Raw genomic sequence first — 23822 nt, forward strand, 5'->3', positions numbered from 1 at the left:
GGAATTATTTATCAGATAGTCTGTGCTATAGGGAAGAAAGAAACCATTTTTAAAACAGACAGAACCACACAGCAAGGCTAATCCAACTCCTAATTATGATTCAAGTTTGTCTCATTAATTAACATTTTCTCAAGAAAACAAACTTCATCATTTTTAATTTGATATGCTGGTAGTGGCTTGGATTCCCTTCTCTCTTTGGCAAAGTTACTTTCAAAATTTCAAGGGGTAATTTTCGAGATTGGGAATGTATTCAGAAGGTTGAAGATTTAGATTCATTCTGACACAGGAAATAAAGAACGATTACTGTTTCTGGCTTTCAGGAATACATGCAAACAGTTGTAGGCAAGGGATAGCACAGGTAATTTCAAGAATGGAGAAACAAGGCTTGATTTTGTAACAAGTGATCACATTGACCGCTGAACTTGACGAACCTATTCTTGATAATTGTGCCATTGAGTTCTTCTTTCCCAATACGATTTCAGTCATTTGCCTTATCCGTGGATCGAGTATTGCCTTACAAAATTGATGATACACTAAGGTGGTTGAACAGCCAATTTCACATTTAATTTCACTTTAAATGTTTTATGGAAAGCATAGATTACGGTATACAGAGGACTTGGTTTAGAAATACCATAAACTACTTTTTATTATTTTTAAGACCATCGCATTTACAAATGATCTGAAAATTAACTCCCTGCCTCTCCACTTTGCCTTGGACCACCTGGATGACAACAATACCTATGCCAGGCTGTTGTTTATTGATTACAGCTCAGCATTCAATACCTTTGCACCCTTGGTACTAACCAACAAGATTCAAAACACGGGCCTTTGTACCTCCCTCTGCAATTGTATCCTTGACTTCCTCACCAGAGACCACGGATTGGAAGCAACATCTCCTCCTCAATGACTCCTGCTGCTCTGCTCAGCTTGACCATGTGTACTAGCCTCGCAGTATTGAAGACGTCTTCAAAAGGGTGGCATCCATCATTAAGGACCCCATCACCCAGGACATACCCTCTTCTCATTATTGCCATCGGCAACGAGATATAGGAGCCTAAAGACACACACTGAATGCTTTAGGGGCAGCTTCTTCCCCTCTCCCCACGCAGGTTCCAGATTTCTGAACAGACAGTGAACCAACCCATGAAAACTGCCTCACTAATTTTGCTCTCTTCTTGTACTTATTTAATTTACATATATACAATTTATTGTAATTTATAGCTTTTTAAGTATTGCAATGTACTGTTGCTGCAAAACAAAAGATTTCATGACATATATCAGTGATATTAAACCTGATTCTGATAATAAATTATCTGAAAGAATATATAAGCCATGTGAACAATATTAATTTTTAGGGTGGGAGAGGTGATTTCAAATTACGTTTTCAATGAGCTGTTAAAATCTCAGTAATGGCCCACCCACCAAGTGGACTAATTTCTATGTCTTCTGAAGAAATAATTTTTTTTAAAAAGTTCTTGTCGATTTAATGATCAGTTATCTAATATGAACTTTATGGAAGAGTACATTGATCACAACTGGATTTCTGCTTTTAACAGCATCATGTGCAAATGCAAGGTGGCAGTTTTGCAGATGAAAGACAGTGAATACTGACTTTTTTGCTGTTGTTCCGAGCCAATAACTGAAGGCAAGATTTGAGTGAACAAGGAGTTCTGACATTGTCATTTTAAGTTCTTTGACCTGAGTCTAAATGTGATTAAGAATGATGTAATAATGTTCATTTTCTCTGGGTATACACATTAAATGTTTAGTTAGCTTCACTCTTCCAAAGACCCATGGCATAAATGTTATTCAACATTAATTAGCACCTAATTGAGAAACTTGCTTGGCAATAAAGATGGCAGGTGTGGAAAGTGCTCCAATTAAGTGTAGTAAGCGTGGTTTTTCTGAAGTTTTACGTAGTATATGCGTGTCTCTTGTGAGTTCTTGGAACTCTTGAAAAGGGTAAACCTAATAATTCTTTAACAGTAATTTTACATGTGATATTAGCTTATCACTGAACCACACCTATTATCAGTAGAAACCAAAAGCTCTTTCCCCACATACATATCATGTGATGTGACAAGAAAATATATTAATGTAAACTTAGATTTCGTGAACTTTTCTTCTGTGTGCAAGTTACAGATGTAAATTTTTGTCTTTGCTTCCCAAGGGACATTTAAACCAGGTAGCTCTTCAGTTTTGCATAGCCCAACTATTTTTTTTGAATTAACACCAGGCAAGGTGTACAAAAGTGATCCATCTGCCCAGAAGGGCTATGTTCTGAACAGCACAGATAAAAATGGTCAATATGTCATTCATTTTCCAATCTTGCCAGATTTAATGAAAAAAATGTCACGTATCTATATTAATCTGATTATTGGAAATTTTCCAGCCTCCTTTTCGAGTTGTGTGCATGTCAAGTACAAATTGGACCATGTGCTCAAATGCATAAAGGAAATTCTTAACAAGTGAATGAGTATTTGGGGTGAGGGGTGCACTGACTGGTGATGACAATCCAACCACTATGAACGTTAATTTGAGAAGTCCAGCAAACTTAAATCTCCAACTTAAGATGTGATTTATGCTACAATGAATGACATTGTGTAAAATTTCTTGAATTAGAATCTTGATTTTAAACTCTACGTTTTAACTTTCAGAAGTAACTCAGAGAGGAGGAAGGAAAAGTCGAGAGATGCAGCAAGATACAGAAGGAGTAAAGAGACTGAGGTGTTCTATGAACTGGCTCACCAGCTGCCACTGCCCCATAATGTCAGCACACACCTGGACAAAGCTTCTATCATGCGCCTGACCATCAGTTTCCTACGAACCCGCAAGCTTTTGGACTCGGGTAAGAGTCACATAAAATGCCTGGCAGTAACACAATGTACAAATAATTACATGCACTCGTGATACTCAGCAAGTTCTCCACTATAGAAATTAAAACTCTAAGTCACTTAATTTTGCATCAATTTACAGGAGACTTGGAACTGTCAAAGTTCCCATGGAAAAATGTGGTCACTACAAGCCAGCTGTGGATAATGGGCCACTTTGTAGAACTGTACTGAGAATTTCATGCTATTACATGTCACTGAGGATTCCACTGCAGCCCTCCACATAGGAAAAACTACTGAAGTGAACGTAGAAGTTTGTGAGAATTCTCTGAGACATGCTCTGGAAAGTTGCCAGAATCTGACGCTACTCCACCTGGGAAACAAAGATCCTAAAAAGGCCCAGATGTGGAAGTGCAGATTATTTTTGTGGGGATAGCACATCAGTCATATATGAACGTAGATGCAAAGGTCAGGTACAGAAAAATAAAGAGGAAGCTTTCTAATTTTATTGGTGATTGGTATGCTGGAAGCTTGCTCACTTTGGAGGCTCATAGAAATATACCTGCAGCAGGTTTCTGCCCTTTGAGTTCCCTAGACAGAATTCCACAAGTGCTTGACCAGCTCCTTTCCTGATTACATGTGGCTTGATTTCAGAGTCCCTCTTTGTTATTGCTTTTGTTGAAAATTGTAAAATTACCCCCTAAAAGCAAAAACAAAGATTAAAAGTTTGCCCTCAATACAAAGTGCATCAACAGCTTATACTAAAGAAATACAGTCCAGGTCTAAAGTTCCAAAATATTGCTGGTGTTATTATAACTTTCTCCTTCAATCTCAGTTTTCCACCTTCAGGCTGCTTCTGTATGCCTTTTATTAAAAAAATATTGCTACAAACATGAAATACATTTGATAATGGAATAAGAACACAATTGATTTTGTTTTTATTTTACATTTTTGCTTTCAATGATAGGACAGTGGATCATTGGAGAATACTTGGCCCCATGGTGCAGGGGAAAGGAAAGTCGAGCCTCATTAGAGGTAGTTAAGCAGAAAATCTTTGATCCAACTGGCAAAAGCCCGTGAGCCCTTCAAGCTGTTTTTAAGAGTTCATATTGACTGTTAGCTTGGAGTACTGAAATGCTGTAACCTTTAGTGTAATCCTAATCCTCTTAAATAATAATTTATTGATTGCAGCTACACCCAGGTTTGCAGGTGCAAATAGAGCACGGGTTAGTGTGATTACCAGTCTGCAGGTGATTTTTCCACTAATATTTCATACCTCCCTGGAGGCCTCTATTTGCACCTGCAGACCTGGGTGTAGCTGCAATCAATAAATAGTGGATCATGGGAGAAAGGGAAGGAGGAGGGAAACCAGAGAGAGCTGATGGGCAGGTGAGGAGAAGAGAAAGAGGAGCCAGTCTGGGGAATGGTAAAAGAAAGAAAGGGGAGGGGGAGAAATTACCTGAAGTTAGAGTGATCAGTTGTTAATGCCATCAGGTTGGAGGCTAACATGTGAGCCTCATGTGAGGTGTTGCTCCTCCAACCTGAGTGTGGCCTCATCATAGCAGTAGAGGAGGGCATGGACAAACATGTCGGAATTGGAGTGGAAAGTTGCATTAAATTGGGTGGCATCGGGAAATCTTTCCTTTGTTTCAGACAATAGCGTTCAGTGTAGCAGTCATTCAATCTATGTTGGGTCTCACCAGTGTAGAGGAGACCACACTTGGAGCACCGGATACAGTAGAGGACGCCATGTATTTTGTTTTCCTCTGGTAGTTTTTTTTTAACCAGTGATTGGGCTAAATGATTTAGAGCCATATTTCTAATAGTTAAGAAAATGTCTAATGTTTTATATGCTGACTGAGGTATTCCATGCTTATTTGATCTGAGAAATATCAATGATGTAGCTGAATAAATTCAGGTGACTCATTTCCTAATATCCAAAGAGAAAGGCTTCTCTGTCCCGACTGTTCCTTTGATGCATGTAAAGGCTCCTTCCTTTGTGACCCCACCAGCACACCTGTTTCTTGTCTACCTGTTGTTATTGATCACATCATCAGAAAATATGTCCGTTTTCACATATAGACTGAAACCCAACTCTTCCTCTTTACCATCTTTTTGACCCATATCAAAAGGTATTAGACCATAAGACGTAGGAGCAGAATGCGGTAGTGACAGAATTACAAGAAAGGGTACAGTGTTTCTGGATGTATATTGTGTACAACTCGCGGACAATAAATGTACCTTTGAACCAAAGCCAGAAAATGCTGGCAACATTTAGCCAAGTCCGATAGAAACTGTGGAAAGAGAAGCTGACTTAATGGTTTGGGGCAAGGACCCTTTGTCAGAACTGGAAAAAATAGTGAAAAAAGTTTAATTTGCAGAGAAAGATGTTGAGGACAAAGGAACATGTCCATCAGGGCAAGGTCAGGATTGCCATGGAGATATTTTGTTGATAAAATGATAAAGCACAAACAGTGAAATATGTTGAAGTGCTAGTAAAGGGGTGAAAATTGAGCTGAAATACACCTGCTCAGAGAAAATAAATTACTTGATCTCATTAACTCTCAGGGTCGTATTTGAGGACATATATCTACTTTGATAATAAATTTTCTTTGAATTCTAAATTTACTTTGAAATTAGTCACTGAATCCAGATGGAAATGAAGCTGTTCCTCAAGCTTTAGCTGCCACAGAATAACAAATTTCACGACCTACATCAGTGATAGTAAACCCGATTCTGGTTCTGTGCTGTATCTCACTACAATTGCGCAGGTGGGCAGAGATAAATATTTGAGCGGAAGTCGGATGGAGAATTTAAATAGCAGCAACATGAAGTTCAGGTTTGCCCATGTAGACTAAATGCAGGTGTTCCACAAGGAGATCGCGTGACCTGCATTTGTTTTCCCCAATGCAGATGAGATCACAATATGAGCATTGAATTCAGTGCACAAGGCTGGTAGGGAATTTGCTTTTTCACTTGGATGGTGAGATCTCTGAGGATAGTTCTTTTTAAAAAAAAAGTATTTCCAATCTCATCTGCGGGAAACAACCAATCAGAAGACACACAGAAGGGCAGGCATCAACCGAGTGTAATGGTGATGCAATAACTTATCACTCCCTCCTTAATTCGCCCACCCACCACTCCCTCACCCCACCAGAGAAGAGGGGGAAACTTTTTCTTCAAAATACACTGACGGGGGGCCAATCAAATTTTCAAAATCCTGCACATTTCACTGCAGCTAAGAATCTAGGTGCTGAATAAATCTTACTTGGGGAAAAAACCAGCAGCTTTCATGGTTGATCATAAATGAACATTGGCCATTAGTGTGGAATCTTAAAATGGACTCCATTGGTTAAATATTAGGGTAGCTGTGATAAGAATCAATTACTATTTAAAATAATAGATCCTTTTGAAATCTTCAGCCACTAATTTCCCTGAATCAAAAACATTTGCTTGTTTTTAAAATAAGTGCCATTATTAGAGAAGATTTACTGCAGAAGAGTAGTTATTTAACCCCAAAATTATAGCTAATTAGTTTTAAATCATTAATAGCAACTTAATTGAAAGGAACTTAGAAATTAAAGTTTCAAGACTTCAGGCATTCATTCATTTCAACTTGGGAGAAAATTTTAAATGCATTAGTTAAATAGTGTAGCTAATATCTCTATGATGTATGCGGGGATAAATGATTGCCGAAGTATTGTTCCTCACAGCCTGACAGCAGTATGTTCAGTAAGACCGTCTCCAGTATTATGAACACAAGAGATTCTGCAGATGCTGGAAATCTAGAGTAATGCACATAAAATGCTGGAGGAATTCAGCAAGTCAGGCAGTATCTATGAAGGGAGATAATGGTCAACCTTTTGGGCTGAGACCTTCAGTCCTGATGAAGGGTTTCAATTCGCAAAGTCGACTGTTTATTCTCATCCATAACTGCTGCCTGACCTGCTGACTTCCTCCAGCATTTTATGTGTGCTGCTCCAACATTTATGAAGGTCAATTTTGAATGTTGAACTTCAGAAAGAATGTGGTCTGTTACTTAAGACATATAAAGTACAGGTCTGCAAGTCTCAAACATGTAGTCTTTCTTTGAACACAAACATACATAAATGGTGGCAGACTCTTCATGTGGTGGACGAAGGGTGCCTCTGATCACTGCTTAGTACAGTTCTTGTCTTTGGACATTGTGAAGTTGCAATTCATAACACAGGACTTAAGACTGTAATAGTATAAAGCAAGACTGCTTATTTACTACTGACACCAAACACTAATAGATAGGGATTATCCTATCAGTTTAAAGAAATAAGTATTAGTTTGTAGAATTTATATCTATTTTTATAAGGTTTGATTCAACACCTAAGAATAATTGTTTCAGAAATCAGAAAATGTCCTAGTTGCTCGAAACATAGCTAGTTGGTTTGGCCCGATGTAGAAATGACTTGAGAATGTGGGGAGGGAAGAAATTCAATGGAAGGAACTGTGGCTCCTGAATTAGTGACTGGATTGAGATTAATATCACAGGAAATCAACTGGAACAATGGTTTTCAAATACGGCCATGTCCTGCACAAAAGGTACATGGTGTAATTGGAAAATGAAGAATTGGTTTAACATGCCTACATCATAGAGTTCTTACAAGAAATGTTTGTTTCTATTTAGATTTCCGTTCTCTCCTAAATTTTATTCTTATCCTATCTAGACTAAAAATAGTGTTTCCTTTTCATTCTGATGAGCTCCATTTTGTCTTTGATAAGTGAAGGTAAAGGAGAACAATGACAGTTCGAATTCACTTAAATTAATAATGATCCAAAGATTAGAATTGTTAGTCATAAGCAACCATTTCCTGAAGCTTCAAAATCACAACAACAGCTATAAATCAGTGACAGTATTTATCAAATTCCTAAACGTATAAAACCCATCAACAAGGACACAGTTTCTATTCACTCCGAAGGCAGTGATACAGTAAAGATGTAACCCAATCCAATTCTATTATTGGCCAAATACAGACATCAAGTATGTCAAATCTAAAAGAAGAAAGTAAAACAAAAATGCAAAGAGTTTTTCTTGCTCATCCTATTTTTGTCAACATTTGTTATCATGGCAATGTCATTGACTGAAGCAGGTAAAACTAAAAATCACTGCCAACAATCGTATTACATTAACTGCAGAGTAATGCTTGAGCATGTTGATGAAATGGAAACAAAAATAATTTTGTAATTCTAATTAAATGCCTTCAACTAATTGGATACTCTTTGAATTATAAGAAAACTGAGATTTCCGTTGGTCGGGGGTCGACCATAGATGTTGCCTGCTAGATATGCAAGCCAGGGCAATACAATATGGAGATCAGCTGTTGTCTATGTAGCAATCTCCCCTTCTCCATGCATCTGACAAACCAAAAGGAACAGCAGAGACCCATGCTGTTTGGCACCAGCAGAGTTGCTGGAGATGCCGGTCAGCATTGAACGCAACGTAGGACTGCCTTAGGGACTCCAGCTCCGTATTTTCCCTCAGGGTTTACCCCCAAAGCCTTCCTCATGAGTGGGTGTAGCCGCAAGGCAGCGAAAGTTTGAGATCAGAGTTTTCCTTATCCTAGATGAGCTATAAGCCACTGCTGACGAGCACATCTGCCTGAAGCAACTGGTTTTAAAGCACCAATAATCAACCTTTGCCCTTTCTCCTGTCAGTAGAAATAGTTTCACAAGACTTGGTAACTACGCCACATGTGAAGGCCATTAGCTGGACTTGGTTGTCAGAGGCTATTTGAGGTGCATGCCATTGGGAGCATTTAATAGGTAGTGGGAGCTTGTCCTCACTACCTCTCCTGGCTATAATCACCTTAAAGAACCGGAACAAAGTAGGCCCAAACCACTGAATTTTGTTTTGTTTATTCCACTCCCACAAGACTGTTACTTAGGGGAAACATCTGCCTTTCGGCCTTTTGGAATAATTGCTATAAATTTGGGGAATATCTCTACATGCAAACCTTTTAAATTCTTTTAATGCAATTGTCCCTAAACATGAAAACTGTGGCAGTAACTCATAGGTATTTGCAAGGATAAGTTCTATACCTGATGGGGTTGGGGAGGGGGAATGTTAGCAAACCGTAATGGGTTTAATAAATTTAAAAATATATAAAAAGATAATTATTTAAAACAAGCTCTTTTCTGAAATGGTTCTCCTAATGTGCCTGGAAAGATATTTTACTGAATGCAATGGATTTCATTAATGCGTTAATCACTCAGCCTATTTTAAACTCTAACTTGGTGTATCAGAGTTTAAAAATAAAGGCATACTGATTTGTTCTGTAAAAGTAAAGACTTTGTGCTACTCCGTGTCATATAGAAACATCACACAAAATCATATGCAGCTGACATCAAGAAGAATGACACTTTTATTTAAAACTTTTGATAGTCAAAATTTCAAAAACTTGTTTCATGTGATATAGAGTGCAGAATAAAATTTCATACATATTTCATGTCTCTTCTGTTTATCCTTTATTTCCTGTCTGTCACCTTATTGACAAGCAATCAATCTATGTATATAAGCTATCTCATGTATTTATATTTATTCTGTTCTATATCTTCTGTTTTTTTTGTGCTGCATCAGATCTGGAGTAACAAATATTTCATTCTTATTTACACCTATGTACAGAGAATGACATTAAGCAATGAATGTTGAATCTTTATGTGCATTCACTTGATTTTCTTATCCAGTACAATTCTCAATGTTAAAGTGAAAATGACAATACACTCTGTCAATAACTAAATTAAACCAAGTTTTAAATACATAAAATGTTTCTAGTTTTTGTACTTTTCAATTTCCCTTCACTTTTTCTTCCTCTTTGTTTATTTAAATTAGGGATGGCCAGTAAATATTCACCTTGCCACTCATGTCCAAATTTCATAAGTTAATATATAAAACACCCATAGCAATAGCTTAGTCAACGTGAAGAAGCAGAATACACTCTTAGTTTGTCAGATAATGAAGATAATACAGTTGCCTAATATCATAAAAGAACAAGACCTGAATAACATTCTAGCTGGACAGAGATGTAATCATACCACACGCTGGTTAAACATTGACCTTCTCCAAATATTCTCTAACTATAAAATCTGCAGAATCAATATTCTTGAAGTGGGGGTTGTTATGTTCTGTAAGTCTAAAACATTTTAAAAAATTGAAAGGAAAAACGGAGCCAGGAATAATGTCTTGGTTTCATTTTATTTTAAGCAAGGTGTGCACGTATGATGCAGTGGAGTGATGACATATGCCATTCACATACTTCATATAGATAACCATAATAAATTATTTGAACAAAGAATGCTTAATCAAACAAAATATTTACAATATTACTCAAATATTACTGAAATATTAAATACACAACACTCCTCCCTGCTTGGCTATTAACTCTAACTCAGTATCTCAAATTATGTATCTATGTTCTGGGGCCCCCTCTGTGGTGGTTGTAGGAGTTGACTTTGGAACTTGGAGGAAGGATCTTATTGAAACTGTTCGAATGTTTAAAGGCCTTAGATGGAGTAGATGTGTAAAGGACTTGGTAAGTTCTTGGTTAGGCACAGCATCAAAGATTATGGGGAGGAGGGGGGAAAAAAAGATCAGCCATGATCAAATGGCAGAGCAGACTCATCAGGCCAAGTGCCCTAATTCTACTCTTATGTCCTATGATCTTATTTCAACAAAGCTTATTTCAGCTGGTTTAGTTGGAGCAGTCAAACTTTGAAGCAAACAGTATGCCTTTAAATCCAATACACTCAGCAAAATTGGAACTTGCTTCTCATCTACCTTTCTGGTTGCTTTAAAATACTGCTCAATCCTCTAAATATACAATATCCTGTTATCTGTTGTGTAATCTAATGCGTCAATCTTTCAGATGTAGCCAGTCATTTCTGTTCTTTTTTTATGATTATTATCACCCAGTACTCGCTGTTTACGAACCCATGGATTCTCCCATTTTCTGGCTTTTATTTTTAAAACTTGACCGTCTCTGTATGTTCCCAAAGAAGCACATGCTATGTTGTTTTTTTCGCTTGAGCATTTCCTGATGCACTTTTTTAGAAACTCGAACGTCTTGCGGCGCTTCAACAGGTCAGTAGTCGTTTCAGGTTCATTTCAAAAAATACCTTGTTGCCACTGTTACGATTTGTAACTCCAAAACAGAAAAACTAATTCAAAGCAAACACAGAGCTGGGAATCACATCTTTGTTTTCTTTTCACTTTAAGCAAGGTGTGCACCTTGATGATATGGTATCGTGATGTGGCATCATAATGATTTAAGCCATTCACATACTTTGGATGTATAACCATAATGAGTTATTTAAACAAACAAAGAATACTAAACCAAACAATGTACTTACAATACTACTCAAATATTTATGGTAGAAAAGAACTTTACAGGAAGGATATGAAGGATTTGGAGAGGGTAGGGAAGTGGTTTTTCAGGATACTGCCTGGATTAGAGGCTATGAACTACAAGGAGAGGTTCAGCAGACATTCACAAAATGCTTGAAGAACTCAGCAGGCCAGAGACCATCTGTGGAAAAGAGTACATTTGACATCTTGGCCCGATACGTCGACTGTACTCTTTTCCATGGATGCTGCCTGGCCTGCTGAGTTCCTCCACCATTTTGTGTGTGTGTTGCTTGGATTTCCAGCGTCTGCAGAGTATCTCTTGTTTGTGGTTGGACAAACATTGGTTGTTTTTGTTGGACCACTGGAGGCTTCTATTTCTGATAGAAGATTATAAAATTTTGAGAGGTACCTATAGAGTGGGCAATCGAAAATTACATTGCCAGGGTAGAAATAGTGTGAACTAGACATGCACTTAAGATGAATGGGAAAGTTTTTAGGAGATGTGAGGTAAGTTTTTTAAAAAAAAGAATGGTGGGTGCCTAGAATATCGTCCAGAATTGTGGTGGAAGTGGATACAATTGTGGTGTTTAAGATGCTGTTAAATAGGCACATGAATGTGCAGGGAATAGAGGGTTATGGATCATATACAGGAAGAAAAGATTTGGTCAAATTTGACACAGACATTGTGGTCTGAAAGACCCGTTCATGTGCTGTACTGTTCTATGATGGGACATTGTAGAAGTTTGATTGGTAATAGGCCTAAAATTAATATAAAGAAATATTTTAAATAAGCAAGTGGGTAGAGTCCGGAATGCACTGACTGATTCAACTCAAACACTTAAAACAGAATTGGTTAATTATCCGAAAAGGAAAAATTGGCAGACTTTTATGAAGACGATAGGGAAGTGGGGTGAGTGGGGTGAGCTGGTTTCGCAGGGAGCTGGTATGGACGAGATGAGCAGAATAGTCTGTAACTGCTTTGATCATTTGTGATTTGAAAACATTTTACTGCAAAATTTCAACATGTTTGGAAGAGCACAGGCCCCATAAAAGGAAGTATTAACAATAAATAATTGTTGTACAAGATTGTGTCTTGGACCTTGTCACTTTAAGGAAACTGGTGGGGAGGGGGGGAGGTAGGGGACATCTATGGAAAAGTGCTCCAAACCAAAGTACCATGCACATCCTGTGCAGACAATTAGTCTGTTTGTTTACAGCTCTATTTTTAAAAATGGTTATTATTCATAAATAAATGAAAGTTTCAATGCTACCTTGAAGTCACATTTATTTCCTCCAGCAGACAACTGATAATTGTCTGCTTAATGAAACACTACCTCATTTACTTCATACAAAGGGGTATTAAATTGTTAAAAGTGACCTTAAATTATTTTATAGAAGGAAAGCATATATCAAAGTATTTGTAGAGCTCGAAGCACTAAAACTGAAATAATTTTGGAAGTGATCCAGTGCAAATATGGCGTTGAATATAAAATACAAACTCTTTAAGTTTTCAGTGCATTCAAGGGATTGTTAGTTCAATAAATAATGTCTGACAAATACAGTTTTGAAATGAAGTTGGAAGTATTATGCTCTTTGTATTCCCAGCCAGTAATAATTCCCTAAGGGCTATCAGCTCCAGCCTGGTTTAATGCAACAAGGTTATTCCAGGATGCACAAGGAAACAGCCTGTTTGAGGTCTGAAGATATTCACTTTGTAGAGTGGAACTGAGAAGATTCAGCTTGTAGAATAAGAGATTTGACAAAAACAACTTGTGCATAAAATAGAGGAGTATTGTCCTTTGTAAATTTTATACGCACTTTAAGTGAATTATTGAAAAGTCACTTGAAAAATTTTTGTCTCTTTTAATGTTAGCCTACTTCAGTAGCCGCTCAGATTTTAATTTTCTTCTCAGTGCACTGTCAAATTATCCCGAGTTCGCATTCTAGTGACATTGGATTGCATAGAGGGAGAGAGAGTTTTAAAGAAGCAAGCGAGGCAGTCAGCACATTTAGTGTGCCATAATCCCCGAGGAGACATGGGATTCCATAGAGGGTGGAAGAGTTTAAAGGAAATGAGCAGGGGCAATTGGTACATTTTGGCTACCACAGTTCCTGAGGACACATTGGATTGCGCAGGGGAAGATAGAGTATAAAAGAAGCAAGCAGGGGCAGTCAGCACATTTTGCTCAACAGTTTTCAAGGAGAAATTGCAGGGGTTCTAGCAAAGGTATTAAGCACTTGGCAAAATCCATTAAAAATAAGTTAGGTTTATGCAGAGTGGCCACAATGAGTGGACCAATGTTAGACTAGGGCTTGATGGGAAAAGTTTGTCAAATGTATTCAGGGAAGTTTCCTTAATCAGTTCATGTAAGTCTCAACTAGAGAGAGTGTGATACTAGGTTGCCTATGAGGGAATGAGACGGGGCAGGTGATAGAAGTATGTGTAGGGGAGCTCTTTGCATCCAGTAATTATAATTTCATTAGTAATTATGGAAAAGGATGGGTCTGATCCTTGGGTTGAGATTCTAAGTTGGAGAAAGGCCAATTTTGATGGTATCAGGAAGGATCTAGCAAGTGTGGATTGGGGCAGGTTGTTTTCTGGCAAAGGTGTACTTGGTAAGTGGGAGGTCTTCAAGAGTGAAATTGTGAGAGCAACACAGTATGTTCCTCTCAGAATAACAGGTTTAAAAAACCTTAGTTTTTAAAATATACTGAGGCCCTAGTTAAGAAAAAGAAGGAAGTACATAGCAGGTATAGGCAGGTAGGAACGTAGGAGGCACTTGAGGAGTATAAGAAATGAAAGAAAACACTGAGGAAGGAAATCAGGAGGACTCAAAGAAGGCATGAGGTTGCTCTAGCGGTAAGAGTAAAGGAGAATCCAAAGGGCTTCTACAGATATATATATAGTAAAAGGTTAGCAAGGAATAAAATTGGTCCTCTAGAAGATCAGAGTGGTATACTATGTGTAGGGCCAAAAGAAATGGGGGAGATCTTAAATGGATTTTTAACATCTGAATGTACTCAGGAGATGGACACAGAGTCTGCAGAAGTATGGCAAAACAGCAGCGAGGTCATGGACCTTATACATATTGCAGGGGAGGAGGTGTTTGCTGTCCTGAGACAAATTAGGGTGAATAAATTCCTAGGGCCTGACGAGGTGTTCCCTGGGACCCTGTGGGAGGTTAGTGCAGAAATTGCAGGGAACCTAGGAAATATATTTAGAACATCCTTAGCCACTGTTAAGGTGCCTGAGGATTGGAGGATAGTTAATGTTATTCCATTGTTTAAGAAAGGCCCTAAGAATAAACCTGGAAATTATAGGCTGGTGAGCCTGACCTCAGTTGTGGGAAAGTCAATAGGAAATACACCAAGGAACCAGGTACACAAGTATTTAGATGGACAAGGACTGATTAGGCATAGTCAACATGGCTTTCTGCATGGTAGGTCATGTCTAACCAATCATATATAAACTTTTGAGGAAATTGCCAGGAAAGCTGATGAAGGCAAGGCAGTGGATGTTCTCTACATGGGCCTTAGCAAGGTTTTTGATAAGGTCTCGCATGGCATGTTGGTGAAGAAAGTTCAGTTGCTTGGCATTCAAGATGACGTAGTAAATTAGAATAGACATTGGCTTTTTGGGAAAATCCAGAGAGTGGTAGTAGATGGTTGAGTAGAGAACTGTGACTAGTGGTGTGCTGCAGGAATCAGTGCTGGGTCCATTACTTCTGGTCTTTCACATTAGCGATCTGCATCAGCAAATTTGTGGATGACACCAAAATTGGTGGTGTATTAGACAGCGAGGAAGACTGTCAAAACTTGCAGTGGGATCTGGACCAGCTGGAAAAATAGGCTGAAAAATGGCAAATGGAATTTAATGCAGACAAGTGTGAGGTGTTTCTGTTCGGGAGGACCAGCCAGGGTAGGACTTGCACAGTGAGCAGCAGAGCACTGAGGAGTGTGGTGGAACAGAGGGATCTGAGAATACAGACCCATAATTACCTGAAAGTGGCATCATAGGTAGATAGGGTTGTAAAGAAAGCTTTTGGCACATTGACCTTTATAAATCAATGTATTAAGTGCAGGAATTGGGATGTTACAGTGAAATAGTATAAGGTGCTGCTGAGGCCTAATTTGGAGTATTGTGTGCAGTTCTGGTCACCAACCTACAAGAAAGATGTCAATAAGTTAGTAAAAGTGCAGCGAAAATTTACAAGGCTGTGGCTGGGACAGGTTAGGACTGTTTTCCCTAGAACACAGAAGACTGAGGGGAGATCGGACAAAAGATGTACAAAATTTTGAGTGGTATAAATAGGGTAAATGCAAGTAGGCTTTTTCCACAGGGGCTGGGTGAGACTACAACTGGAGTTGTGGGTGAAGGGTGAAAGGTGAAATGTTTAAGGGCAACATGAGTGGGAAACTTCTTCACTCAGTGGGTGATGGGAGTGTGGAATGAGCTGCCAGCACAAGTGGTGCATGCGAGTTCAATTTCAACATTAAAGAAACATTTAGATAGGTACATAAATGGGAGAGGTATGGTAGACTATGTTCTGTGCAGGTCAATGGGACAAGGCAGATTAATGATTTGGCATGGGTGGAAGTGCATATTTCTGTGCTGTCATGTTAGTCACAGTTAAAAATAATTAATATTTTAAAACACACAATGCTTAATTTTTGGTGTTTTTATGAAAAGGAAGAATAAGGAAATCAAATTGTCTTTGACTATTATGATTATGACTAGATTGGGGAGCATTACCAGGAAGGGTTAAACTAGACCGAAGAACCCTACTGGATACAGTCTGGAGTAAGATTAAGAAATTAACTTTTTATTCTTGTAAATAACTTTAAAATGATAAATATTGTTTTAATTTCTTTCCAAGGTATCAAGACTTATATATGTGAAAAATGTTGTCTTGCAGGAGTTGCTCACTAGAGAGTTTTAAAACTAGATCTTCAAGGATTTGAATAGAATATCTTTTTGTAAACCAAATTGCTGTTATTGACATCTTAGCTAGATTTTAAAATCCAACTGTTTAAATAGAAATCTTGATTCCTGTCGATCATATGAAGGCTGAATCAAATGTATATCATTGATTGAGTTGCAATTTTTTTTAATCCAAACTATAACTGATTAAGCTTGCAAAGTGTGTTTGCTAAATTCATTCAGTTTGATTTCTTTCCTGAATGGTCTCGCCAGCTTGTACCCTTAGAAACTTGAGTGCAGTCAAAACCCAGCTGCCTTTATCCAAATTTGGTCACTTACTAACCTTGTGCAGCGGTATATTTCTACACCTCCCTTTTGAATTTGGTTCTTGGGGCCTAGTTTAACACCCACTGCTAATGCTGCCCAACTCTTTCTGTGATACATTGACAACTGCATTGGTGCTGCTTCATGCACCCATGCTGATCTCGCCAATTTCATCAAACTGTTTGCTGATGACACCGCTGTCTGAGGCCGAATCAAAGGTAGTGCTGCATCAGCATATAGGAGAGAGATTGAAAATCTGGCTGAGTGGTGCCATAACAACAACCTGTTATTCAATGTCAGCAACATCAAAAAGCTGATTATGAACCTCAAGAAGAGAAAACCAGAAGTCCATGATCCAGTCTTCATCAGAGGATCAGTGGTGGAGGTGGTCAGCAATTTTAAGTTCCTCAGGGTTATCATTTCAGAGGATCTGTCCTGGGCCCAGCTCAAAAGTGCAATTACAAAGAAAGCACAACGGTACTTCTACTTCCTTAGCAGTTTGTGAAGATTCAGCATAACACCTAAAACTTTGATATACAGTTGGCCCTCCTTATCTGCGGGGGATTGGTTCCGAGACCCCCCCCCCCCCCCCCCGTGGATACCAAAAAATGTGGATGCTCAAGTCCCTTTTTTAACCTGGTTCGGTGCGGTGGTCTTTAGGACCCAGCGGAACCCTGGACTTTATTTAACATGCTCAGTGCGGTGGACATTAGGACCTGGTGGTGCAGCTCTGAATCCATGGTGTTTCTGTTCACGAAAATAATCACGATCACGATTGAAAGTAAGGTGGAAGTAATAAAGCGATCGGAAAAAGGTGAAATGCCATCGGTCATTTTAATGGAGCATGTGAAAGGCCCTGCCCTGATGAAAGCTACAATTATTACTAAGCAATGCAGTGGTTTAATTATTGAAATACCTGTGTTTCTTAAGTGTTTTATATGCCTAGAAGGGTAAAATATGTACTATACACTAAGAAAAACATTTGACTAACTGATGCTAAATAATACTGGATGTACCTATTCCGACTTCAAATCCAACTAAAAGACGGATTCAGGAATGGAACTTGTTCATAACCCAGGGACTTCATGTACTTTTAAGTGATTTCTAGATTACTTACAATACCTAATACAATGTAAATGCTATGTAAATAGTTGTTATGCTGTATTGTTTAGGGAATAATGACAAGCCATCAAGAAGAATGTACAGGAGCCTCAGGACTCACACTACCAGTTTTATTACCCCTCAACCATCAGGGTCTTAATGCAATAATGAGTGAAGGCAATAACTTCACTCAACCTCACTTCCCCATCTATTCCCCATTGTTCCCACTTTCAAGGACTCATCATTTTATGTTTTTCATATTTGTTGCTTATTAATTTATTATAATTATTTCATTCTTTCTGTATTTGCACAGCGTGATGTCTTTTGCACTCTGGTGGAATGCCCAAGTTGGTGCTTTCTTTCATTGATTCTGTCATAATTCTTATTCTATGGATTTATTGAAAAGGCCCATAAGAAAATTAATCTCAGGGTTGTATATGGTGACATATATGTAATTTGACAATAAATTTACTTTGAACTTTGAACCATGCCTCCAGCTTCCACCTGCTCTTAAATTCTCTCCCCTTTCTTAATCTCTCTGCCTCCATCTCCGGAGACAAACTGTCTACCAACGTTTTTTTATAAGCCTACCGATTCCCATGGCTATCTTGACTATACTACTACTTACCCTGTCTCATGTAAAAGCATTATTCCCTTTTCTCAGTTCCTTTGTCTCCAATACATCTGTTCCCAGAATGGGGCTGTCCTTTCCAGGACATCAGAGATGTCCTCCTCCTTCAAAGAATGGTGTTTCCCTTCCTCCACCATTGATGCTGCTCTCCTGCATCTTCTCCATTTCCCAGACAGCTGTGTTCTCCCCAAAATATCAACTGCTTATTCATTTCTATAGATGCTGCCTAACCTGCCGAGTCCCTCCAGCATTTTGTGTGCTGCCTTGATGAACGCAAGTTGTGTTGTTGGTCCAGTACAAATACTTGAAGTATTGGTGCTTAATTTTTTGAGTACTCTTATGGTATTAAAGATTAGAAACTTCATACCTCTCAAATTAAATCTTGACAAATTTGTTCTGGTTTCATCACATGAAATTATATTTATTCCTTTGTTAATGTGGGAGAAACTCTCAAAGATTCCACTTTGCTTGGCTAGTTCATCTATTTGATGGTTTTACTTCATTCTGATGCGGTAGAAAGTATCTTTTGGGGTAAAACTAATTTAAGTGAAGGAAGCAGGCCTTCTGTATAACATCTGATTCCATGTGACCATCTTTCTCAAGTAGGGGTGAATAAAAATATCTGCAGCTGTTACCCTATGAGCAAGGCCAGCATTGTTGTCTGAAGATAAAATAAATCCAGACGTTCTTTAACACTTGAGTGACTGAGTTGGGTAACTGCATTAGATACAATAACATTATACAAAACAGTTATAATTCACTTGTACAAGTCTAGTGTATGTCTATGCCAGTGTATAATACTTATTTGGAAAGGAGAAATATTGGTTTTTGCAGTCACCTTGGATCCTGTGACTGAGTGTTTAAAAAGAGAGGCTGAAGATCAACCATTTGACACAGAGGTACTGAAATCAAGTTGGTGATGGGGAAACTATATTAAGTAACAATTACATTTATATAAAGAGAGATTTTGTGTCTTTGACTTCAGATGGCTACTGAAGAAAGAAATGTTCTTATTATAAAATTGACAGTAGTTTGAAGGCTAAGGATGAAATGGGAGGTCAATGTTTTTACCGTTTCTGTATCAATGTTTGCACCGCGAGATCCCCATTTTTGTTTTTGTTTGCAGGAAGATATCTGCCCCATCAATATTTATGTAATTACTGCTATTTTTAATATTCCTGTGCAAAAGTAACATTGGGTGGGAAAGTATACTCTTTTAAAAACAATGCATATTTGTAATTTTTCATTCTTAAGATGGTTCTTTCCGACTTTCAAAGGCATTCTTTAAACTGCATTGTGCTGATTCTTTACATCTCACTTTTAGAATTCAAAACAAATACACTCATTCACAATCAAAAGGTCAGGGAGATTTGGACTGCTGAGAAGCAGGATATCTACAGGTTTTTGTTTGGGAGTCGACCAGTGACCCAATGATTATCAACAGATTATCTTCTATCAGGGAATTTAAATTAAACAATGCAATTCTGGGTTAAATTTTATTGATCTTTCAAAAAATTCCTTTCATTGTTTTCATTAGACGTGTTTATTATTTTCACATGTACGGGGGTCAAGTGGAAACCTTGCGTACTATCCATAGGGATCAAATCATTAAAACAGCACGTTAAAGTAATGCTAAGCCATGACAGAATGCAGAATAAACTGTTGCAGTACAGAGAAAGTGCAATGCAAATTGACAACTAAGTGGAAGGCTGTAATGTGGTTGATTGTGATCTCAAGAATTCACGTTATTGTACTGAAGGACAGTTTATTTGTGTTAGAGATAGAAGTTGTCCTTGTGCTTGGTGGAATGTGCTTTCAGGCTTTTATCTCTTCTGCTGGATAAGAGGGGGAGAAGAAAGAATGCCCAGGGTGGGTGGGGACTCTTATAATGTTAGTTAAGGTTGCTATAGACTGGGATGGTAATGGGGACCTGTTGAATGTTTCCAATGGCATGCACCTCGAACAGCCTCTGACAACCAAGTCCAGCTCATGGCCTTCCCGTGTGGCTTTGCTACTAAGCCCGGCAGAATTGCTTCTACTGACAGGAGAAGGAGCAAAGGTGAGTTACTGGTGCCTTAAAAACAGTCATTTCAGGCAGATGGGCTCATCAGCCATGGCTGGCAGCTCATCTAGGAGAAGGAAAATGCTGATCTCAAACCTCCACTGCCTTGCAGCTATATCCACTCATAGGGAAAGCTTCAGGAGGGTAAAATCCAGCACCAGAGTCCCTAAGTCAGTCCTTCATTGAGCTTAATGCTGAATGGCAACTCCTATGATGCTGCTAGCACCAAACTGTATCAGTCTCTGTTATTCCTTTGGGTTCATCAGATTTGTAGAGGGGGAGCTTGCTACATGGGCAACAGCTTGCTCTTCAGATCATACTGCCCAGGCATGCGTAACTGGACAGCTAGAATGCAATATCCATGCCCAGCTTTTACTGATGGAGTCCTCTATTTTGCTGAGGCAGTGAGAAAAGTTAATTGGATATATTATTTTATCCTGATGGTTCGAAGATGATATCCTGAGAATATCCAATTCATGGGAACAGCGGAAAAATAAGGCTATCCACAGAAAGCAATCTAATGCATGCCCTATTCATTTATGAAAGATTTCCTTCAATGCAATGGATAGCAGTACAGCCTATAGAACATTTGGCTCACCTATCAGGGAAGCTCTACCCAACTTGGTATCAAGCAAAAGAAAAGGTTTCCTGAAACTGGCATTCTGTGTAAATATTTTTAAACTGTTTTGAATGTGATCAATACATCAGTTTACCATGAATGCAGTTTGGTCTTGATGCCATTTCTCTAGTCTTTTGGGTACTACAAACTACAAGTTGTGGAAAAATGCTTCTCTTTCCAATGTTGTAAGCATAAGGTGCAGAACGTACTCTCCCATATGTTATATACTGACTTCTTTCTTGCAGGAACACCGGAAAATGAAACTGAGATTGAAAAGCAAATGGATTCCTTGTACCTTAAAGCCCTGGAGGGATTTATCATGATGGTCACACAGGATGGAGACATAATTTTCCTATCAGAAAATATAAGCAAGTACATGGGACTAACACAGGTGATTTCAAACCTATTTAGAATAAAAAATGAGAGCTTAAGTCTTGCACAATCGTTGTGAATATTTATGTGTTCTTAAAAGGAGTTGGGTGAATTTTCAATACTCCTGTGTTTTCAAACTATATGTACACATTAGTTCGCTCTTGCATTTATAGTCAAGTCATCGATGGCATAACCAGGGGTACCAACCTGTGGTTCATGGACACCTTGCTTAAAGGTATTTGTCCTTGGCATAAAAATGGTTGGGAGCCACTGAAACTGAAATGGTCAGTAAAAGGCAGATTATCATTCCACTCACAATAAAACTGCAGGAAAATAATATTTGTTAAAGCAGTTTATTAAAGCAGTGGAACTATGGTATCATAGGATCCCCATAACTGTTCTGAAATTACAAAGAATAACTAGGAATTAATTTTACTGGTCAGCCATTCTCCTCCATACCACCAAGTTTCATCCAATGATCTTTGGAGACTTTTAATAGTAAATATTTTGGTGCCTGTGTTACCTCAATCAGGTTGCAGTTCTGTTATTTTGTTATCTTTATGCCAATATCCACAGAATTTCCACAAGAAAACAATAAAACATTAATTTTATCTATCTACCAAATCAGGAGGATCAGAGTCGGCACATCAAAATGTTAGGACATGATGACACACATTGGATAATGACAAGTTATCATAAATTCACTAGTAGACCAGTATTCTGGATTGCACTTGTTAGAGGCAGTGAAGATGCATTAAAAATCCTTCCAAGTGAAAAAGGAGTTTTTTTGTTGCAATTATGAATGACAACTGTATCTCAAATTATTTTGTTTTATACCCATAACTCTGTTAGAAGTGCAGTAGAAACCCACTTCCATGCTGATCTAACAGAGTGAACCAGAGGTACACCAGGAAGTTACCCAAACTACAGGAATGAGGATAATGTAGAACATGTGCAGTTGGAAGGACACAAAATGTCCTAAGAGAAATGAGTGCGTTTTTTAAAATTCCCAGTCAAAAGCTGGACAGAACATAACTGTGTACTCATGCAGCAATTTCTTTTAGATTAATGGCAGTCATGAACTGGTCAGTGGAAACACTCCGCAAAGTTAATGAATACAAAAGATCATTCTATATAAACACTGTACGGAACAAACTTTTACAACTTGTACAGAAAGTGAGAGAGAGAAACAAATTCTTCAGTTTGACCATAATTCATATGAAGTGAAAGACTTGTTTTGCCAGGGTAATTTACTAGTTTACAGGTGTCATTTAATTTAAAGTTTGTTCTGCTTAACTTATTTTAATATTTGTTTGCAATAGGTGGAGTTGACAGGACACAGCATTTTTGATTTCACCCATCCATGTGATCATGAGGAGATAAGAGAAAACCTGGCTGTAAAAAATGGTAAAAACATTGGTTTTGCAACATGCTTATTTCTTCCTCTTAACTGACCACAGTTTTCATTAGCCTCGGAAGCACTGAATTGCACAATTGAATGAACAATTGCATCTCATGCTACTGCTACTGTTGCGTGGGGCACTTGTACATCTCAAGAACAAGACTCCAAGACTAACCCTGACATTTAGCCTCTCCTTTGGGGAATGCACCATATTTCATTAAAAGCCCCAGAAGAAAACAAACAGGAATTTAAACCGAGTCCAGGTGTCTTCCCACTGTCTACTGTGCTTTCAGTGATTTGATTCTATGTTTTAGTTCTGTAGAACTTTTTAAAAATTTCTAGACATATTTTGAGTATCAAAACTACATACCACAAAGGAAGTGTTTAGTGTTTATGATTCTCATTGGAGTCTGTGCTCATTTTATTTTACACTTTTATCAGGCCCCTGTACTTCACGAAAGGTAGCTAAGTGCCAAGACAAGACAACAGAATTTGATGGAGGCGATCACAAAATTTTGTTCTTGAAATAGACCTGGAAAATATTCCTAGTACATGGAGGGAGCTTTAGGGTAGCTAATAGTTGTAATGAATTTCTGTAAATAAGGATAATTTCAAGCAATCACTGCTCTATTTCCTGAATTTTCAATTCGGTTTAGGTTTATTGCAACAGAGCTGACTATCTGTATTCCTTCAGAATGCAAACCAAGAACATGAACGACTTCTCCAGGATTTTCTAGTTTTCAAATTGGGTTTCCCTTAATGGGCCATTCATTGACAAAAACTTAAAAAGGAGAATAATGTATTCTTGTGTGAGCAACAGACTACTCCATCTGTAATGTTGCTGAATATTATGTTTCTCTCTCTCATATATATGGTGCGTAAGACAGTATTGTATTTGTCAATATGGGATGGAGAGTGTGTTTTATATCTGGTGGGATCAAAGGATGTTGGGAATGGAGAGGGTGGATTTCCACAGGAGGGGTGTTGACAAGTGGCAGAGAAATAGTGCCATGGGTGGGGTGTAGAGTGGGTGCAGACACACCCAGCCCTGAGACGCCAGGCAAGGTAATTACATTCCAAACAATTGGGTTATTGATTACTGTTTTTTCCATTCCCTCTCCTGTCCTTTCCCCTTTTCCCAACCATGATTCCCCTGTCCCTGCCCCCCTTCCTACTTCCAGTCCACAA

General features: G+C 38.3%; 1 protein-coding gene across 1 annotated transcript in view; it reads left to right on the forward strand.

Annotated features, from left to right (window-relative positions):
- Positions 1-23822, forward strand: part of LOC140730369 (endothelial PAS domain-containing protein 1-like) — a 112768-nt gene that overhangs the window by 55518 nt on the left and 33428 nt on the right. The window contains exons 2-4 of the mRNA XM_073050687.1: positions 2658-2848; positions 21106-21251; positions 22555-22639. Coding sequence (XP_072906788.1) covers positions 2658-2848; positions 21106-21251; positions 22555-22639 — 422 coding nt within the window. The remainder of the gene's footprint in view (positions 1-2657; positions 2849-21105; positions 21252-22554; positions 22640-23822) is intronic.

Source organism: Hemitrygon akajei, chromosome 7, assembly GCF_048418815.1.
Source record: "Hemitrygon akajei chromosome 7, sHemAka1.3, whole genome shotgun sequence".
Classification (NCBI taxonomy): Eukaryota; Metazoa; Chordata; class Chondrichthyes; order Myliobatiformes; family Dasyatidae; genus Hemitrygon; species Hemitrygon akajei.